At 41.0% G+C, this 18913-nt stretch overlaps 1 protein-coding gene across 1 annotated transcript in view; it reads left to right on the top strand.

Moving 5' to 3' along the window:
* LOC141133206 (chondroitin sulfate proteoglycan 4-like) overlaps positions 1-18913 on the top strand; it is a 79760-nt gene that overhangs the window by 34585 nt on the left and 26262 nt on the right. Inside the window, exons 3-5 of the mRNA XM_073622430.1 lie at positions 1995-5510; positions 11781-12248; positions 14544-14720. Of these exons, the coding sequence (XP_073478531.1) occupies positions 1995-5510; positions 11781-12248; positions 14544-14720 (4161 nt within the window). The remainder of the gene's footprint in view (positions 1-1994; positions 5511-11780; positions 12249-14543; positions 14721-18913) is intronic.

Raw genomic sequence — 18913 nt, 5'->3', positions numbered from 1 at the left:
ACGCGTGGCTGCTGTCAGATCCGGCTATCACTGACAGCTCTGGTCCTTTTATCAAGGATCAGAAACCAATCAGAGTGGCTCACAATGTCAGCTATGACCTAGAGGTCTATTTATAAAGCTGAGTTTCACAAACATCCAGGTGCATGTGTTTTAAAAGGGAGTGATTCATTCTCCACAAGCAAATGTTTTTAAAAATGTGATTCTTTATTATTCCTTCTATCTACTCGCACAGATTACGCAGTCAGATTTATTTACAGCATGCATTTTATTTCTTGTTACGTTATTGATATTCGCTGTCAGGTTCATTGACATGATAAAGAGTAGAGAAAATTAAGCCACTTAATGTGCACTAAGGCGTAGAGTAAACTTTTTGCAAGGTTAAATGTTGATACTGGAAAAAAAATTCAAATAAAGCCCGATAATATTTAGGGACAATAATCAAACATTTTGATGACAAAAAAAACATGATGTAAAATGGTAAACTTGGTTATAACTCGTACAGCTTGTTGAACTGATATTTTACTGTACCTTAAAGTGAACTTGTGGACAAGCTATGAACATTGAAGTATTTACACCCTTAAGCAGTAAATTAACTTTAAGGCTGGGTTCACACTTATGCGAATTGGATGTGGGTTTCCGCACATCCAATTCACATGACAGGAGTTTGTGACCGGCTCTCTATGGAGCCGGTTCACATATCTCTGTTGTGGCTTGCACAGGAACAGTGTGTGTCTTTGGCTCCGTTTCAGGGCTGAATAAAGGCAAAAATTCATCCCTGAGACGGAGAACAGGGACACACTGGACCCCTGCTGCGAGCCGCATCTGTCGGAGGTGTGAACCCAGCCTAAAGCAGAACTATATTCGCCTCCTCTTCAGCGATGAAATATCTTCTACCCAGCTCCTTCTGGGTTCGTCATCTTCAGCCATTATGATTTGCCAGCCAGGATGCAGCAGGTCCTATGCATGCGCACAGGAGTTCATTGATCCCTACCCCTCACAGATGCCAGGATTATACACTTAATTCTGCATGCGCAGCTGTGTGTGCACATTAAGGAAGATTACGGACAATAAGGTAAGTCTTTATTGCAGAAGAGACATTAGGGTTGATTTACCAAAACTGGACAGTGCAAAATCTGGTGCAGCTGTGCATGGTAGCCCATCAGCTGCTAACTTAAGCTTGTTCAATTAAGCTTTAAAAAAAAAAACTGGAAGCTGATTGGCTTCTGTGCAGAGTTGCACCAGATTTTGCACTCTACAGTTTTAGAAAATCAACCCCATTGTATGTTTCTTCTGCAATAAAAAAAACCCCTTTTTGTTTTGTTTTGTGTTTTTTTTTTTTTTTAATAAAAAACCACCCTTCCCTGAACTTGCAGCGCCTGCAGGCGCTGTGGAGCAATTTATTCTCAAAGTTCAATGCAGAAGCTGTTCAAGTTGTCTCAGCATCTCATCAGACCTTACCCATCCCCATTCCCCATCTTGCTCTGTATTCACGTAACGGATTGGAAAGCTGGAAGGCTGTCAGTTTACTACTGAGCGAGGAGCAGGGTGAGCTGAGCAGGCTTAGAGAAGGACTTTAATGCTTCTGATGTCAATGTTGAGAATTTAATCCACAATGCCTGCAGCTGCAGAGGCCGGTGAGGGTTTGTTTTAAAACCCATCTACGCTTTTAAGACTATGTAACAATGACATTTCCATAGCCTGGCTGCAATCATAATTTATCTAAAATTATGCAGCGGTAGATTTCTACGTATTATACTTGACAGTAAGATGAGATGCCTTTTTTGTGAATTTTTTTTTCTATCCTCCAGTGGTCCAGTACCTGCTTTTCTATTTATTGGCTATTCTCAAAATTTGTTGTAATAATCACAGCATTGTGATCTATATATTTGTAATCCATCCATTGAACAGTGATTAGTTACTGTATATCATGAATTAATAATATGAAAGCATGTCTGATCATAGATATGAGATAACAATATCCTTATGTTTTGCAGGTTAAAATGAATTTTGGAAAGGGTGAACTGGTGCTCTCTTTTGACCAAGGCACACATTTAGATGACTTGGAGTGGCACTTAATCAAAATAAGCCATGAAGACACAAATATTACCCTTACAGTGGATACGCATGTCAAATCTGATATTATTGTTGGTGGATCCAATACATTCAACATACATGGTCTCTATGTTGGTGGATTTGGCAGCCTTAAAGTCCCTTATGCAAAAGATATGCATGCTTATTTCAGGGGATGTCTGGATGATGTGATATTCAATGAATATGATCTACTCTCAAACCTTAGGCCATACGCTGGTCTGAAAAATGTTCATGAGGTATCTCTAGGATGCAGTGATGAGTTCTTTATAAGTGAAGAGGATCCTATCAGTTTATTTAGTTCCAAATCATACTTGGCTTTCCCACGCTGGAATATGGAGGATGATGCTGTCTGGGAATGTTTTCTTCAGCCTTCAGTTGGAAGAGGTTTGTTAATGTATCAATCGGGAAAAGGCGAATATTATATTTCTTTAGAAATAATAGACTGGGTTGTAAGAGCCAGCATTGGCAAGGGGAACAATATAGCACATCTTGATTTCCCAAGTTCAATCACAGAGAATAAATGGCAATACATCAAACTCACAATCACATCAAAGCATTTTCATCTTACAGTAGGGGAGAAGACTGAGAAAGCTTTGCTCCCATCCCGTGTTAAAACTCATGGTCCCATGTATGTGGGTGGTGTCAGTGATGTTTCACGTGAACATGTAAAGCATTTGCGTCTGACGTCACTTTCTGGGAAGCATTCAAAAGGAGGATCATTTAAAGGCTGTATTAAAAACATAAAGGTGAATTCAGGTAAGCTTGCATATAGAAATGCTCTATCCACTAAAGATATTTCACCTGGTTGCAAAACTGAAGCTGCACTGAGCACCGTTCCAACACTGGAAGTAAAAACTGTTCTTTTGACATTAGCTCCTATTACTTCTCATGTCCCTACAGTAGTAACCAAGAAAAATGAAAATGTCTTCCTCACCCTGAATAATTTGGTGGTACAGGAAGGTAGTAAAAGCACTCTGCAATCTAAACACATAAAATTGAATTTAAATTTTAAGGAGCTTGGTATTCGTCAGTCTCAAATTTTATTTAAGGTTGTTGAGTACCCACTACATGGCCAGTTAAAGTTTGATGTCTCTTCACAAGAAAAGGGTATGTTTACCATGCTAGATCTGTGGCATGGAAGAATTACCTATGCTCATGATGGCACCGAAGGATCAAGCGATCAGTTTAGCTTTTCTGTTACTACAAATAGCAAGAATGAGATGCCTCCCTATCTTCGTGGGGAAACATTGTACGTTCTCAATATAACTGTGACACCCTCTAACGATGCTCCAGAGCTTTCTTTGCCAGAAGGAAATTTGTTCACCCTACTGGAAAACTCCAAGAAATGCCTTACTGGAAATCTGATAAATATTTCCGATGTGGACTCTGAGCCAAAGAACCTACATCTGGTAATCCTCGGTAACTTGAATGTAGATGCTGGATTTTTAGAAAATGTTAAAGATCCTGAAAAAGCCATTACCACATTTTCTTATTCTGATTTGCTTGAAGGCCACATATATTATGTCCACCGTGGAGTTAAGAACTCAAGACTTGTATTAAGAGTTAGCGATGGTGATAAAGTGAGTAATACAGTCGTGCTGAGAATTTTGGCCATACCCCTAGAATTTAAAGTGGAAAATAACACTGGCATTGAAGTGATTCAAGGGGGAAATGTTTTAATTCAACCAAGAAACTTGGCAGTGAAAACCAATGCAGTAAACCAGGACATAGAAATTAAGTTTGATGTTACAGAAATGCCAAAGTTTGGTCAAATCCAGAGACGAAGTTCTGCAAATGAATGGAAGCCAGCAGTCTCCTTTACTCAGCGTTCTCTGGAACGAGACAGAATACGATACCTTAATACATACAAAGAGATCCAGGAAGCTGATGTGATTGAAAAGTTTCAATTTAAAATCACAGTAGCCAATAAGTCTAGCGAAGAATTAATATTTCCAATTAAAGTACAGTGGCTTAAATATACATTGCTTAAAAATATTCCTTTGAAGATTGAGAACACAGAGAAGACTATTTTTGGTGTTGACAACCTACGTGCCATAGTAGAGGGAATTCGTATAGATGATAAACACATTTTTTTTAAATTAGAATCTGTGCCCACTAAAGGAAATATTCTAAGTAAAAATAAGGTTTTAAGTAAAAATAGTGTGTTCAGTCAGATTGATATTATAGAGGGAAATATTGAATACAAATTAAATGACCAACCTCGTGAAGATGCCCAAGATTCCTTCAAGTTGATTATATTCACAAAATATGCCCAATCAAAGACATATAATATTAGAATACTTATTACGGCAGACTTGAATAGCATCATTCTAACAAACAAAGGATTGTCATTAGGAGAGGGTGAGACAAAACTTATAACAAAAGATGAGCTGTTTGCACAAACTTTAAATAATAAAACATTTTCTTTCAAGGTTTTGAGGAGTCCACTCAATGGTAAACTCAAATTGATTAATTTTTCCACTTCTCTAACGAGCAATGATAACATCACTGTCTTTTCCACACAAGATATCTTGGGTGAACGCCTCATGTATGTCCATGACGATTCAGAAACCTTGTCAGATGGCTTTGTTGTTCTTGCTTCTTCTGAATCAGAAACCCCTGCTAATCCAATTCAGATTGAATTTACTTTTAACATATCCATAGAGTTGAAGAATGACGAGAAGCCTATCCGTGTGGTTGATAAACTTTTTCATGTAGTCCGAAATGGTCAGAGGTTGCTAACATTGGAAGATTTGTGCTACCATGATCCTGATACTGATTTTGACGATGCACAGTTATTATATACAAGGCGTGGTATTCCAAATGGAGATCTTGTTTCATCTGATGATACTTCTAAAAAGCTTTACCAGTTCACCCAGGATGACTTGAAGAATAAACGCGTCCTTTTCACTCACCAGGGTGGGGCCTATGGCCGTTTTGTCTTATTTGTAACTGATGGAAAACATTACACATCCTCGCTGCTAGAAATTACAGCATCCGAGCCCTTCATTAAAATAATAAACAATACTGGTTTGTTGGTCCAGAAAGGAAAGGATAAAGTAATAACAACAGCCAACTTTAGCATTGCAACAAACATGTATGTAAATAGTGAGAGTGACATTCGTTATAGCATAAGTCTACCACCAAAACATGGAAAGATTTTTAGAGGAAAACAGGCTTCAACATCGTTCACACATGAAGACTTGAAAAATGGACATGTGGCTTATAAGCACAATGACGGCAATCATCTATCTGACGCGTTTACTGTCACTGTGAAAATTGATACCATGTCTGTAGAAGTTGAAATTAAAGTTCGAGTCTATTTAGAAAGTCATCAGAGACTTCCAACAGTGCAAAACCTCAAGTCCCTTATGGTCGAAGAAGGAAGGCCGGTTAAAATAGACAAAGACAAGTTGCAAGTAAGTACATTTTGTGAAAGACTTTGGGAGATGCATAAAAACATGTGGATGGTTATTGTAAAGTGGCCTAAAGTCAACCTCTTTTTCCCATTTGGTAAATGCTCATAAAAATAAGTAGCAGTAAAATGCTTCCCTGCAAGCACCTCTACAGTTATAGCTCTGACGAGTGCAGATCTGTGTGTGGGAGTGGTACTGATTTGCATTTTTGGCAGAGGCAGCCAGTCAGTGCTTCTCTCACACAGATCCCACCCCTCACCACTCTAACCATTAGATATCCAGGGAGCATTGGACCACTGGAGAACAGAGGGAACTGGTACCACTTGTAGATACCGCATTGCTTTTATGAATAGATAGTATTAAAAAAGAACAAAACCTAGGTGTTTCACAAAGCCGTTACTTTCAATGCATGCCTCTGGTCATAACTGTCACAGTTGCCAGTTCACGTATATGTCCGCTCTCAACTGGAACTTCAAGCCCTCAGATGCTCAGTGTCATAGATGGTCATGTGTACAGTACATGGCAACTGCACATCTAAATAGAGGCCAAGATGACATTGCCTTTAACTGTAAAGGATGGAAGGGTTTTGTTCTGCTTGAAGTGAAGTACATTTCTTTTATTATATTGATTTCTTTTAAAATATCATAAAATGTCAGGTGTAAGACAGTTGCATACTGTATTGCCATGTTACAGGGTATTCCCCCTAACTATCATTGGGGATGCATAAAGAAACATAAAATAGTCAAAGTATTGTGCTGTTGCACTTGCTTTTTGATTTTTGGAGCGGTGTATACATCGCTCCTGCCCATTGAAAACAGTGGGGCAGCATGGCTATACCGCCAGCATAGCACTGCTGCAGCAGCACTTTGCAGTGATTTTGACCCTTTCCCGCTAAAACGACGGTAAAGCGGCGCTAAAAATAGCTCCGTTTTACCACCGACCCCTCCCCAGTGTGAAAGGGGCCTTACATATGCATGTGAGACCTACATTTTGCATTTGTGTGTGAGCACGTGGTAACGGGGCACTTTTTTTTTTTTTTTTTATTTATAAACCAAGGTTTTTATTGAATATTCAGTGCATACAAGAAGAAAAATTAAAGATTACGTTGTCATGTTGATACTATAACAGTATTGTAATTATTGTCATTGAAAATAAAAGAAAATAAAGAAAAAATCTATATATCATTAAATTTAAACATTTCTGGCGTATCTTGACTTTCAAAGTATACATATTTTGTTTTTAATGCTGTCCAACCATACTTATACCTATATATCACTGTACGGTCATACAATTGCATTAGACACAGGTAGAAGATTCTTGAAGCCATCTATCCCAGATCTTACTGTATTTTGCTGGGCAACCTCTATTGATATATATACATTTCTTGTATGGTAATGTATTGTTTATCTCCACCTTCCATTCCACAATTTTGGGGGCCTCTTGTCTCATCCACTTTTTGGCTATAACCTTTCTTGCTGCAAAGAGTGTTTCATGCAAGAAGGTTTTCGTATATTTGTCGGTTATATCTGGAACTATACCCCAGAGACACTGTTTGGGGTCTAGGGTTAAAGGTGAGCCCATCGTATCGTGTAGAAATGCCACAATTTGTTCCCAGAAGCCTTTTATTTTAGGGCATGCCCATATGAGATGGAAAAAGGTACCTGTCTCTCTCCCACACATTTGACATGTGGTGTTTTGTGTGCGCTTGTATCTTGCAACTCTGAGGGGCGTGAAATATGCCCTATGGAGAACATAGAGCTGGGTCAAACGATCTGAGAGTTTAGGGGATACAGTTTTACAGGCCTCCAATGCCTCCCCCCACTCCTCATCCCCCACTGGTCCCACCTCCCTCTCCCATCCTGGTTTAAGCCCATATGCTATTTTAGCAGCTATAGGGGTTAAGAGCAAGTTGTAGAATGCAGAGATCAATTTTTGAGAGTCTGTACTTTTAATTATGGCAATAAGTACATTAGGTGTAGGACTTGGGCAAGAGTCAGGGAATTGTGATTGTGTTGCGTGACGGATTTGTAAGAATCTATAGAACATCTGATCCTGTATTGTAAATTCTTCTTTGAGTAAGTCAAAGGTTTTGAGTTGTCCATCTTTTAGTATATGATGTAGGTAAAATATTCCCTGTGTGGACCATATAGATGTGTCCTGTATTTTATTAAATTCCTGAAGATTTTTGTTGTGCCATAGCGGTGTGTAATCGTTAAACTGTGAGATGTCAAGTCTAGAGGTTGCTAAATTCCATATTTTCCTGTAGTGGTGTAGTATGGTATGTCTTCTATCTCCTAGTTCCGTCCCTCCCTTGCCCGTCGCTATTGCATATATCGGGTCTTTGGTGTATTGTGCCCATTTGGGGCATATGAGCGTAAGAAACCTCTCACTGTCGGTTTTGTCTAAATGAAAAAGCTGAGATAACTGTACTGCAATGTAGTATAGATTAAAATCGGGTAGAGCAGTGCCACCTAGATCAGTTGGATTTTTGAGGGCTTGCCATGCCAATTTATGCCTGTTATTTCCCCACACAAATGTCTTTAAGAGGGACTCGTAAAGGGGCACTTTTATATTTTATTTTTTTTAATCATCTATTGCTGTCAGAAGGGATGAACAACATCTCTTGTGATAGCATGGGCCATGACAGGTCCAGACCTCTCCTCTGCTCTCTAAAGCATCTGATCAAAGATCGTTTTGATGAGATGCTTGTAAAGGCTTGTTTACATGAGACATAAACCGGACTAAATCCTTGTTGCTTCAGGTTTCTGATGTCATACAGTGGGGAGGTACAACATCAATTCCCTCTCACTATGTCCCATGAACCGGATGCCACCAGTCACATTCTTACCAGGCTCCCTGATCAAATGGGAGAGCCTGGTAAAGGGAGGGGGGGTGGGGTGGTTCTGCCACCTGTAAAAGCAATCCAGTGGTTTCTTAGCTGCTAGGATTACTTTTACATTGATGGGAATCACCAGCCGTAAAAAAAATCTCGATCGTTGCTGCATCGATGTCCACAACATCATCCTTCCAATCCAGCTACATATCCGTACGTCGCTGGACTGGCAAGTGGTTAGGATGCAGCAAGCAGCATCTCTGTCCTAGAACAGTTCCTCCTAAGTGATGTTATTGTATTATCCATCTGGAGATCCCTTTGCAATGATGAGAGTGGGTGTGTGGGTAGGGCTCGGAACTCGAAAAAATATCTCTGCCACAGTCCTCGGGAGAGAAAAGAAGAGTGTGGGTGAATCCTCCTCCTTCCAAATTCTAGCTAAGAAAAAAAATCAGTTCTGAGTCAACAGCTTTTTGCATCTGGATCCGACCATACGTACCTGCAGTGTACTTGCACTTCCACTATTTTGTAGTTATCTTGGGCTTAGTGCCCTGAAGCAGGGCTTGTGTAAAATACTTTGTGTTACCACCAATATATACTTGCCCACTAGCCACTTTGCAAAGAACTTGCAGGGCCTCAGCCTTGCCTAGCTGTAGACACACTGTGAAAAAAGGGAAAATGGTCCACAAAAGTCACATAAGAAAAGGAATTTATTATAGCTCAAACCACAGGCGTCAGCAGACATCACACAAAGGCTTGATGATCTGTTCTAATTGCTTGATTTACAATAAAGCTCCTGTTGCTGGCCAGACCGATGTTTCCTTTTATTTTGCTCTAAAGGAGTACTCTGCTGAAAAAAACAGTCTAACCAAATCTTATTCCCCCAATAAGCTGTTGTTCTCCTGAAATAGGAGAGGGGGTGAAATATATCTCTGCAGTGCTGATACACATAAACATTCCTGGGGTGTGTGTTCCTGTGTATCACATGGTGGAAAAGAGTAATGTAGCTTGGTGTAAACATAATTGCCAGAGCTTAAGAAAAAGCATTAGGGATATGTATATGGGGTGGTTTTTTTTGTTTGTTTTTTTTACATGCAATATAAGTTAACACAGGCACATTGGGTTGAAGTTGGACTGTGGGATTAGTATATTTTATCCTAAACGGTTACTAAACGCACAGTTTAATTTACATTGTCCTTTCTATTTCTGTATGTGGATGATGGCACTGTAATTATTTTAATACAAAACAAAAAATCTAAGTACTTTTTTCCTAATCGATATACATCTGTCACAAGACCCAGATCTTTCCCAGCCTGTCTACAGGGAAACCTAAGCAGGAGGAGCTTTTAGTCCTCTGCTGCTGGTTAAAAAAAAAGCCTTTGGAATACAGGGTAAAAAATATCAATAAACTGTTTTAAATTGGCATACAAATATACACTTGAAATCAAATCTTTATTATTTTGTGGAAATACCATGGTGTGGGTGGATTTCGACCAGTCACATGCTGTATCGCGACCCTCCAATCTGTGTCTTAGAATGAGAGAGGTAAAGCCTCCATTAATCTACATATAATATCCCATCCCCTATGCGTTCAGCTGGTTAGTGGGCATGGAGGAGGAGGGAGGAAGTGGGCTGTCATTTACCACTGTGTTTACGCCCACGTGTGACTCTATAGTCACATGGGCTGCTCAGATGTGATAGTTTCTATGCTGAGCATTTCCTCCCTAACTGAAATCTGAGCATGTGCAGATTTGCCACCACAGCTGCAAAATTTCTAGCTGAATTGGGGACTTGAACAGAAGGTGGAGGTAGAGAGCAGCAGGAACAACCACGTTTTTTGCAGAATACAGAAAATGAAAAATAGTGATTGACTATGAACAGCATGTAAATACACCATTTATTGATAGGTTTCTATGATGTGGGTTTAGTAATACGTATATTATTTATATATTGATATTAAATGATGGCAAAATCTATATTTACCAAACATAAAGCCAGTAATTTGTCTCAAGCACATGGTTCTTTTTGTGGTTCCCAGTTGCTACTTTTAGCACCTTCATCCATTTGGTGATTTGGTGTTTGAGGTAAAATCAGAATCATGCGGATGCAGATCAGATGAACTTTATGCCAAATTCTCCTGTCAAATTCTGAATGATCTCGGAAGCTTCTGAAACTGATCTCAGATGCAAGAGTTCTGTATCAGGAGCTCAGCTATGAGGAAAGATTAGCGGAACTGAATTTATTCTCTCTTAAGAGGAGATTAAGGGGGGAGGATATGATCAACATATACAAATACATAAATGGTCCGTATAGTGAACTTGGTGTTGAGTTATTCACTTTAAGGTCATTACAGAGGAAAAGCGATTTCATCTGCAAATACGAAAAGTTTCTTCACTGTAAGAGCTGTGAAAATGTGGCATAGACTCCCTCCAAAGGTGGTTCTGGCCAGCTCAGTAGATTGCTTTAAGAAAGGCCTGTTTTTTTTCCTAGGTGTACATACCGTAATATAACTGGGTACTAACATTTTATAGGTAAAGTTGATCCAGGGAATATCCTCTCGGGGGATCAGGAAGGAATTTTTTACCCTGCTGTAGCAATTTCGATCATGCTTTGCTGGGGTTTTTCGCCTTCCTCCGAATCAACTGTGGATATGGGATTGTATGTTTTTTGGTTGAACTAGATGGCTGTGTCTTTTTTTTTTTCTTTTTTTTTTTTCCAACCAGACTATGTAACGGGGGGGGGGGGGGGGGTTTACTGAAGGCAAATCCACTTTGCACTTGGGAGTGCAGTTGCTGTAGATCTGAGGGGGACATGCAAGGAAAATAAAAAAAATAATCAAAAAACAGCATTTTTGCTCGTACATGTTTAGATAATAAAATCCGCAGAGCTTCCCCTCATTTCAGATCTTCCACTCAGATCTAAGGCTCGGTTCACACCTAAGATGGATCCGTCTTACAGCAGGGGTCCGGTGTGTGCTGGTTCACCGTTTCAGGTCCGATTTCAGCCCGAATTTTGGGCTGAATTCGCACCTGAAACGGACCAAAAGATCTGCAAAACGCACTGGACCTGCTGCGATGATATTTGAACCGGCTCCATAGAGAACCGGTCAAAATCTTCTGCTATTGCGAATTGGATGCAGAGATTCCGCATCCAATTCTCAATGGTGTGAACCCAGCCTAAAGCGACTGCACTTCCAAGTGCACTTGTAGTGCAAAGTAGATTTGCCTTTAGTAAACCAACCCCTATGTATCAGAAAGCAGGTCGTATTTGCAGAAGTCCAAACCTCATTGACACAGGCCATAAATAACACTCCACAAGGCTTCATTGATTGCAAGTCTTTTTTTTTTTTATTAGCGTCTAAATTTAAAATCTTTGGTTTGAAGTACAGTATATTCAGACATTATGTAGCTCTGATTTTCATATTTTTATTTTCTCTAATTCAGGTTGTCCATGAAGATAACGCACCCGGTGAAATAGTTTTCACTGTGGTCACCCCTCCGAGATATGGATATATACGCAGATTTGAGTCCCTGGTGCACCGTTTTCCTGATGACCTGGCTGTGATGGTGTTTACACAGGAAGATATTAACAATGGTGACATTCAGTATGTGCAAACTGAGGCTGGTCAGTTGCAAGACAACTTTACATTAGATGTGACCAACGGTGTACGGGAGATAATGGGTATAACCGTGTCTGTAGACATAATCCCAATCCAGATTCCACTGGAGGTTCAAAATATTACTGTCAAGGAAGGGGCATCCAAAGCATTGACAGAGGAATACCTGCGTATACCTAGCAAACATTTCCAGAATATCAATTCTGCGTTTGTCCTGGTTGACCCCCCTGCTCATGGCTACATTGAAAACACTAGATTTCCTGGAATCAAGTTATCCACTTTCACCAAAAAACAGGTAATTTCCAAATTGAAACTCTAAGCTCATGGTTTTGGTGTAATTAAAAAAAAAAAAAAAATATGGAGAGTTTCTTAGGTGTCATGCCAGTCCAGTGGATTCAGTATTTCCCCAGTCACTGACTTGAAAGAGTCTACATGTCAGGAGCTATGACTTCACTTGCTGCTTGGGTGTTTCAGGTCCCTTAGAAAATAGAGAAGTAAAAAACAGACGTGCAACTGTATTTTTATACCTCAGCATGTTGCCTTTAAAGCAGAATTCCACACAGAAAAATTAAGATGTAATAGTTTATTAAATTTAATAGTTTATTATCATATGAGCATTATAAATTCACTGTGTTTTCAAAGTCCTGTAAAGAGCACCTGGGCAGCATTTTCACAAAAACACATCTGCATTATAGAGGACTAAATCATTCTAATGCAGAAAGTCCAGTAGTACTGTACCATTTTAGCCATTGACTAATGCAAACTGAAAACTTTCTACAATGCAGTAAGTAACCTCCATCCTATAAAATAAATGCAGAGATGGGTGAATAATACAGAAGAAAAACGTTAAAGCGTTTTTAAAATGTAAAACTGAACCAGCCCTAACCCACAACAATCAATCGGATTTCAGTTTATTGGAGTCTTCAGTAGTGGAAAAAAAAATCCAATTGGTTGTTAAGAGTGCAATGTCTACTTAATTTCATAAATTTTGATTACAGGATTTTGGTAATTTTTGGCATATTAGTAAATCTGCGAATTGCATTTGAGAGGCGGGATGGTGACGTCACGCTCTCCACCTCTTCCAGTCAGAGAATGCTTTACATTCATTCAGAAAATGCTAAACATTCTCTGAATGTTGCCGAGCAGCCAACCTCCTGTGTTCAGAAGGCAGCAGCTCGGCGCAGGAACCAGAAGCAAGTGGAGATCACTGGAGTAGCGGTGTTTAATGATTTGGTTTCCTGCTTCCGGGGGCATCAGCCAGGTATGCATAGTTACATTAATCCAAGCTGGACCAATGTAACAATATAAAATATTTGTACCTGGAATTCTCTTTTAAAACCTTAACTTGAAGCATTTAGCTGCAAGACTACATAGGACCCCGTTTTATGTTAAATCCTTAAGGCAGGATGTACTGAAATGCATTACGGTTATGAGCAGTAAATGATGCATCGCGATACCAATAATTTTGAATGGTACTCCAAGCATCTTGTTGGCACACAACAGTCTGCGGATGTGCATTTTGTGAATGGCCAGATGGAGAAGGGACACCATGGCTGGTGTCTTAAGAGATCTGTACTGCTCCTATCCATAGTGGGCCTTAAGGGCCATACACACGGGCCTAATGTCAGGCGGCATTGGCTGGTTCAATAGAAAATGGTAAACATCTGGCCTGTGTGTACACAGCAGCAGATCCAACAGAAGCCTGTCGAAGGGGCATGAGAGCGCTGATTAGGGGGGTTCTGGCAAGGGGGCCGTCCCCATGTCAGAACACGAAAGCTCAGTGGGGGAGATCGCTTACCAACATTGAATTGTTAGTACAGGATCTCTTTCTGAGCTCTAAAGTCTGTTTTTTTTTTTTTTTTTTTTTTTTTTCATTCATCCCACTGGGTTGTACGAAAAAAGTTAGTGTGTACCAGGCTTTAGTTACAGCATGAGCTGTAATATTTGTAGGAAAAACTAAACTCTTCTGCAGCTGTCTGAAAAAAAGGCACACGAACACCTCTGAACCTAGTAAAATCACTGTGCCTTTTAGTAATATCTAAAAAATATTAAAGCGGAAGTAAACACTGCCTTTTTTTTTTTTCCTGCAAAGTAAAGGCATAATGTGCTAGTATGTATTGCATACTAGCACATTATGTGAAACTTGCCTGCAAACGAAGCCCTCATTGTCACCGCTGGAGGCCGCATCCATCTTTTGCCTGTCTTCCTTCCAGGTCCGCAGACTCCGGCTGTGTGACTGGCCGAAGCCGTGTATCATCACTTCTGCGAGCCGCCGGTCACGGCACAGGGCTCTGAAGAAACGGCATTGGTCGCCGTTCCTTCAGAGCGCATGCGTCGAAAGACGTCATCGGCGGCATATACAGTAATTATCTCCTAAACGGTGCAAGTTTAGAAGATATTTACAGTATAGGTAAGCCTTAATATAGGCTTACCTATAGGTGCAAACAATACAGGGGGGTTTACTCCCTCTTTAAATGATTTTGAAGGAATATATAACTGAACTATGGTTTACTTATCACAAATGTATTGTGTAGTATGCCATTTAGTATGTATACACAAGTAATTTATTTTTTTTTTTGTTTATTTAAAGGTGGAGCAGGAACTGATCTATTATGCCCATGATGGTAGTGAAACCTTGCAGGATAATTTTACAATAATTTTGAATAATACAGAAGTTTCCAAACAAAGTCTCCCGCGGTCCATATTTGTGTCTGTTATACCCATAAATGATGAATACCCAGTGATAACATCCAGCAACATATTTCTAGTAAGTATGTAAAATAGAGAAGAGGCTGCACCCTAATACAAAACTGTTTGTATTGTCCCACAGTAAAGTTTCCAATTTTGTATAAATTAAAAAATATCACGCTGCTGATAGTCTTAACATGGTGTAACCTGGGGGACAGGTAGCAGGTACAAAGCTCCCTGGGATGAGCAGTCTTTCAGGCACAGATACCAAATCCAGTGAAGTGGTGACAAACAGTGCGGTGTTTATTTCTGATAAATACAAGTCTATATACAGGTGCTGTACAGTGTTCCAAAAACAAATAGGAACAAAAAATAGCCAAAACAAGACCTAGCCATGTCTCGGCACTAACTACACAATATTTACAGATCCTAACTACCAGGCTGAGCAAGCCTATAGCTTGTCAGCTTCCACATTCAGAGCTTAATATCTTCCACCAACCTTTTGCTCTCCTACACAGAAGTTGTCTGGGGTTCCCAGGCCAAGAGCAAAGGCTGTCTGCTCAGGTGAGCTTAAATTAGCCTGGGGGAGAGGACCAAGACCTGAACTGGACCATGAATCAGAGATCCCTGAACGTGTATGAGAGGATCCTGGGAGATGTATAAACCCCGAACAGGACTTTTCCTGGCTCTCTCTGGGACGCTCTGCTACATATCCTCCCCCCTTGTTTCAACCCCAGGGTTGGAACACCTGTAGCCCAACAGGAGTGAACACGGGACAGGGCATCTACATTCCCCATCTCAACACCTGGCCTGTGTTTTACAGTGAATGAGTAATCCTGTAGAGCCAAAAACCACCGGTTCACCTATCTATTAGTCTCCTTCTTTTGGGCCATCCATTTCAGGGGAGCATGGTCAGTTATTAACTCAAACTGACGCCCTAACAAATAGTACCTGAGCGCGTCCACGGCCCACTTTATGGCTAAACACTCCTTTTCAATGACTGCATACCTTTTCTCATGGTCATTGAGCTTTCTGCTTAGGTACACCACAGGGTATTCTTCCGCATTGTGTACCTGTGACAGTACTGCCCCGATACCAACATCAGACGCATCTGTCTGAACCAAAAAATCTTTGGAAAAATCGGGGGGAGTACAGTACTGGCTGTGCACAAAGAGCCTTCTTCAGGACTTGGAAAGATTCCTCTGATACTAAGGACCATTTCACCATTACAGAGTCTTTCCCTTTCGTAAGGTCTGTCAGTGGGGCAGCTATAGTTGCAAAATTTGGGATAAATCTTCTATAATACCCCACAATGCCAAGAAAGGCCCTGACCTGCTTCTTGTTTGCAGGACGTGGTCACTCCTGGATGGCTTCTATTTTATTCACTTGAGGTTTTATGACACCATGGCCAATAGTGTAGCCCAAATACTTGGCTTCCTCTAAACCAATGGCACATTTTTTTGGATTTGCCGTAAAACCTTCTTTGAAGAGGGAATCAAGGACAGCCTGGACACGGGGCAAGTGAGACTCCCAGTCAATGCTATGTATCACTAGGTCATCTAGATATGCTGCTGCATATTGTCGGTGGGGTCTTAGAGTCCTGTCCATGGCCCTCTGAAATGTCGCAGGGGGCATTTTGCAACCCAAAAGGCATTTTTTTATATTGAAAGGAACCCTCCGGGGTCACAAATGCAGTCTTCTCTTTGGCGCTACCAGTCAGGGGTATTTGCCAATAACCTTTTGTCAGGTCCAAAGTGGTCAGATAGCGAGCCTTGCCAAGTCGGTCTATAAGTTCGTCCACTCTGGCCATTGGGTACGTGTTAAACTTTGTCACTGCATTAAGCTTCCTGAAGTCATTACAGAACCTCCAAGTGCCATCCGGTTTTGGGACTAACACGATGGGGCTAGACCAGTCACTATTGGATTCCTAAATGACATCTAGCTCCAACATTCTTTTAACTTCCTCGCTGATGTCCTTTCTCCTCGCTTCAGGAATTCGGTACGGTTTGAGCTTGTCACGGACCCCAGGTTCAGTAACAATATCATACTGAACTGCTGAAGTCGTGCCAGGTAACTCTGAAAATTTCTCTCTATTTCTTATCAGGAATTCTCTAGTTTCCTGCTTTTGGGAATATGACAGGGTGTCTGGAATCGTGACCTCAGGGATCAGAGGGGACTCAGTACCCTTAGGCGTTACCGGGAGGGACCTCGCAGTTAACGCCAGTCTATCCTTCCAGGGCTTTAACAGGTTTATGTGGTAAATCTGTTCGGGTTTCCTTTTTCCTGGTTGATATACTTTTGTAATTGACCTCCCCAACTCTTTCAATTACTTCAAAGAGACCCTGCTACTTAGCCAGGAACTTGCTCTCAACAGTGGGAACTAACACCAGGACCCTATCACCAGGTGAGAAAATACGGAGTTGGGCCCCCCTGTTGTGTATCCTCTGTTGAGCTGTTTGGGCCTGCATTAAGTGTTCTTTTACCATCGGCATGATTGCTGCAATCCTGTCCTGCATTTGAGCGATATGCTTAATGACACTCTTATGGGGTGTCTGCTCCCCCTCCCAAGTTTCTTTGGCTATGTCCAAGAGTCCCTGAGGGTGTCTCCCATAAAGCAACTCAAATGGAGAGTACCCCGTGGAGGACTGGGGAACCTCCCTGATGGCAAACATCAAGTATGGGATCAGGAAGTCCCAGTTTTTCTCATCCTTGTCAAAAACCTTTTTTAACATGCTCTTTAATGTCTTATTGAAGCGTTCCACCAAGCTATCCGTTTGAGGATGGTACACCGAGGTTCGCAATTGCGTCACCTTAAATAACTTGCACAGCTCTCTAGTTATTCGTGACATAAATGGGGTGCCCTGGTCTGTAAGGACTTCTTTAGGGATTCCAACACGACTGAACACCATAAACAGCTCTTTGGCAATGTTTTTAGCAGACGCGGTGCGTAAGGGAATGGCCTCGGGGTAACGGGTAGCATAATCCATGATTACAAGGATATAGTTACATAGTTACATAGTAGGTGAGGTTGAAAAAAGACACAAGTCCATCAAGTCCAACCTATGTGTGTGATTATGTGTCAGTATTTCATTACATATCCCTGTATGTTGCGGTCATTCAGGTGATTATCTAATAGTTTCTTGAAGCTATCAATGCTCCCCGCTGAGACCACCGCCTGTGGAAGGGAATTCCACATCCTTGCCGCTCTTACAGTAAAGAACCCTCTACGTAGTTTAAGGTTAAACCTCTTTTCTTCTAATTTTAATGAGTGGCCACGAGTCTTATTAAACTCTCTTCTGCGAAAAAGTTTTATCCCTATTGTGGGGTCACCAGTACAGTATTTGTAAATTGAAATCATATCCCCTCTCAAGCGTCTCTTCTCCAGAGAGAATAAGTTCAGAGCTCGCAACCTTTCCTCATAACTAAGATCCTCCAGACCCTTTATTAGCTTTGTTGCCCTTCTTTGTACTCGCTCCATTTCCAGTACATCCCTCCTGAGGACTGGTGCCCAGAACTGGACAGAATACTGCAGGTGCGGCCGGACCAGAGTCTTGTAGAGCGGGAGAATTATCGTTTTATCTCTGGAGTTGATCCCCCTTTTAATGCATGCCAATATTCTGTTTCCTTTATAAGCAGCAGCTTGGCATTGCATGCCATTGCTGAGCCTATCATCTACTAGGACCCCCAGGTCCTTTTCCATCCTAGATTCCCCCAGAGATTCTCCCCCCAGCGTATAGATTGCATTCATATTTTTGCCACCCAAATGCATTATTTTACATTTTTCTACATTGAACTTCATTTGCCATGTAGTCGCCCACCCCATTAATTTGTTCAGGTCTTTTTGCAAGATTTCCACATCCTGCGGAGAAGTTATTGCCCTGCTTAGCTTAGTATCGTCTGCAAATACAGAGATTGAACTGTTTATCCCATCCTCCAGCGTTTATGAACAAATTAAATAGGATTGGTCCCAGCACAGAACCCTGGGGAACCCCACTACCCACCCCTGACCATTCTGAGTACTCCCCATTTATCACCACCCTCTGAACACGCCCTTGTAGCCAGTTTTCAATCCATGTACTCACCCTATGGTCCATGCCAACGGACCTTATTTTGTACAGTAAACGTTTATGGGGAACTGTGTCAAATGCTTTTGCAAAATCCAGATACACCACGTCTACGGGCCTTCCTTTATCTAGATGGCAACTCACCTCCTCATAGAAGGTTAATAGATTGGTTTGGCAAGAACGATTCTTCATGAATCCATGCTGATTA

The sequence above is a fragment of the Aquarana catesbeiana genome, linkage group LG01 (assembly GCF_042186555.1).
Source record: "Aquarana catesbeiana isolate 2022-GZ linkage group LG01, ASM4218655v1, whole genome shotgun sequence".
Taxonomy (NCBI): Eukaryota; Metazoa; Chordata; class Amphibia; order Anura; family Ranidae; genus Aquarana; species Aquarana catesbeiana.
The sequence above is the reverse complement of the archived record's forward strand: the minus strand, read 5'-3'. Positions and strand labels throughout refer to the sequence as shown.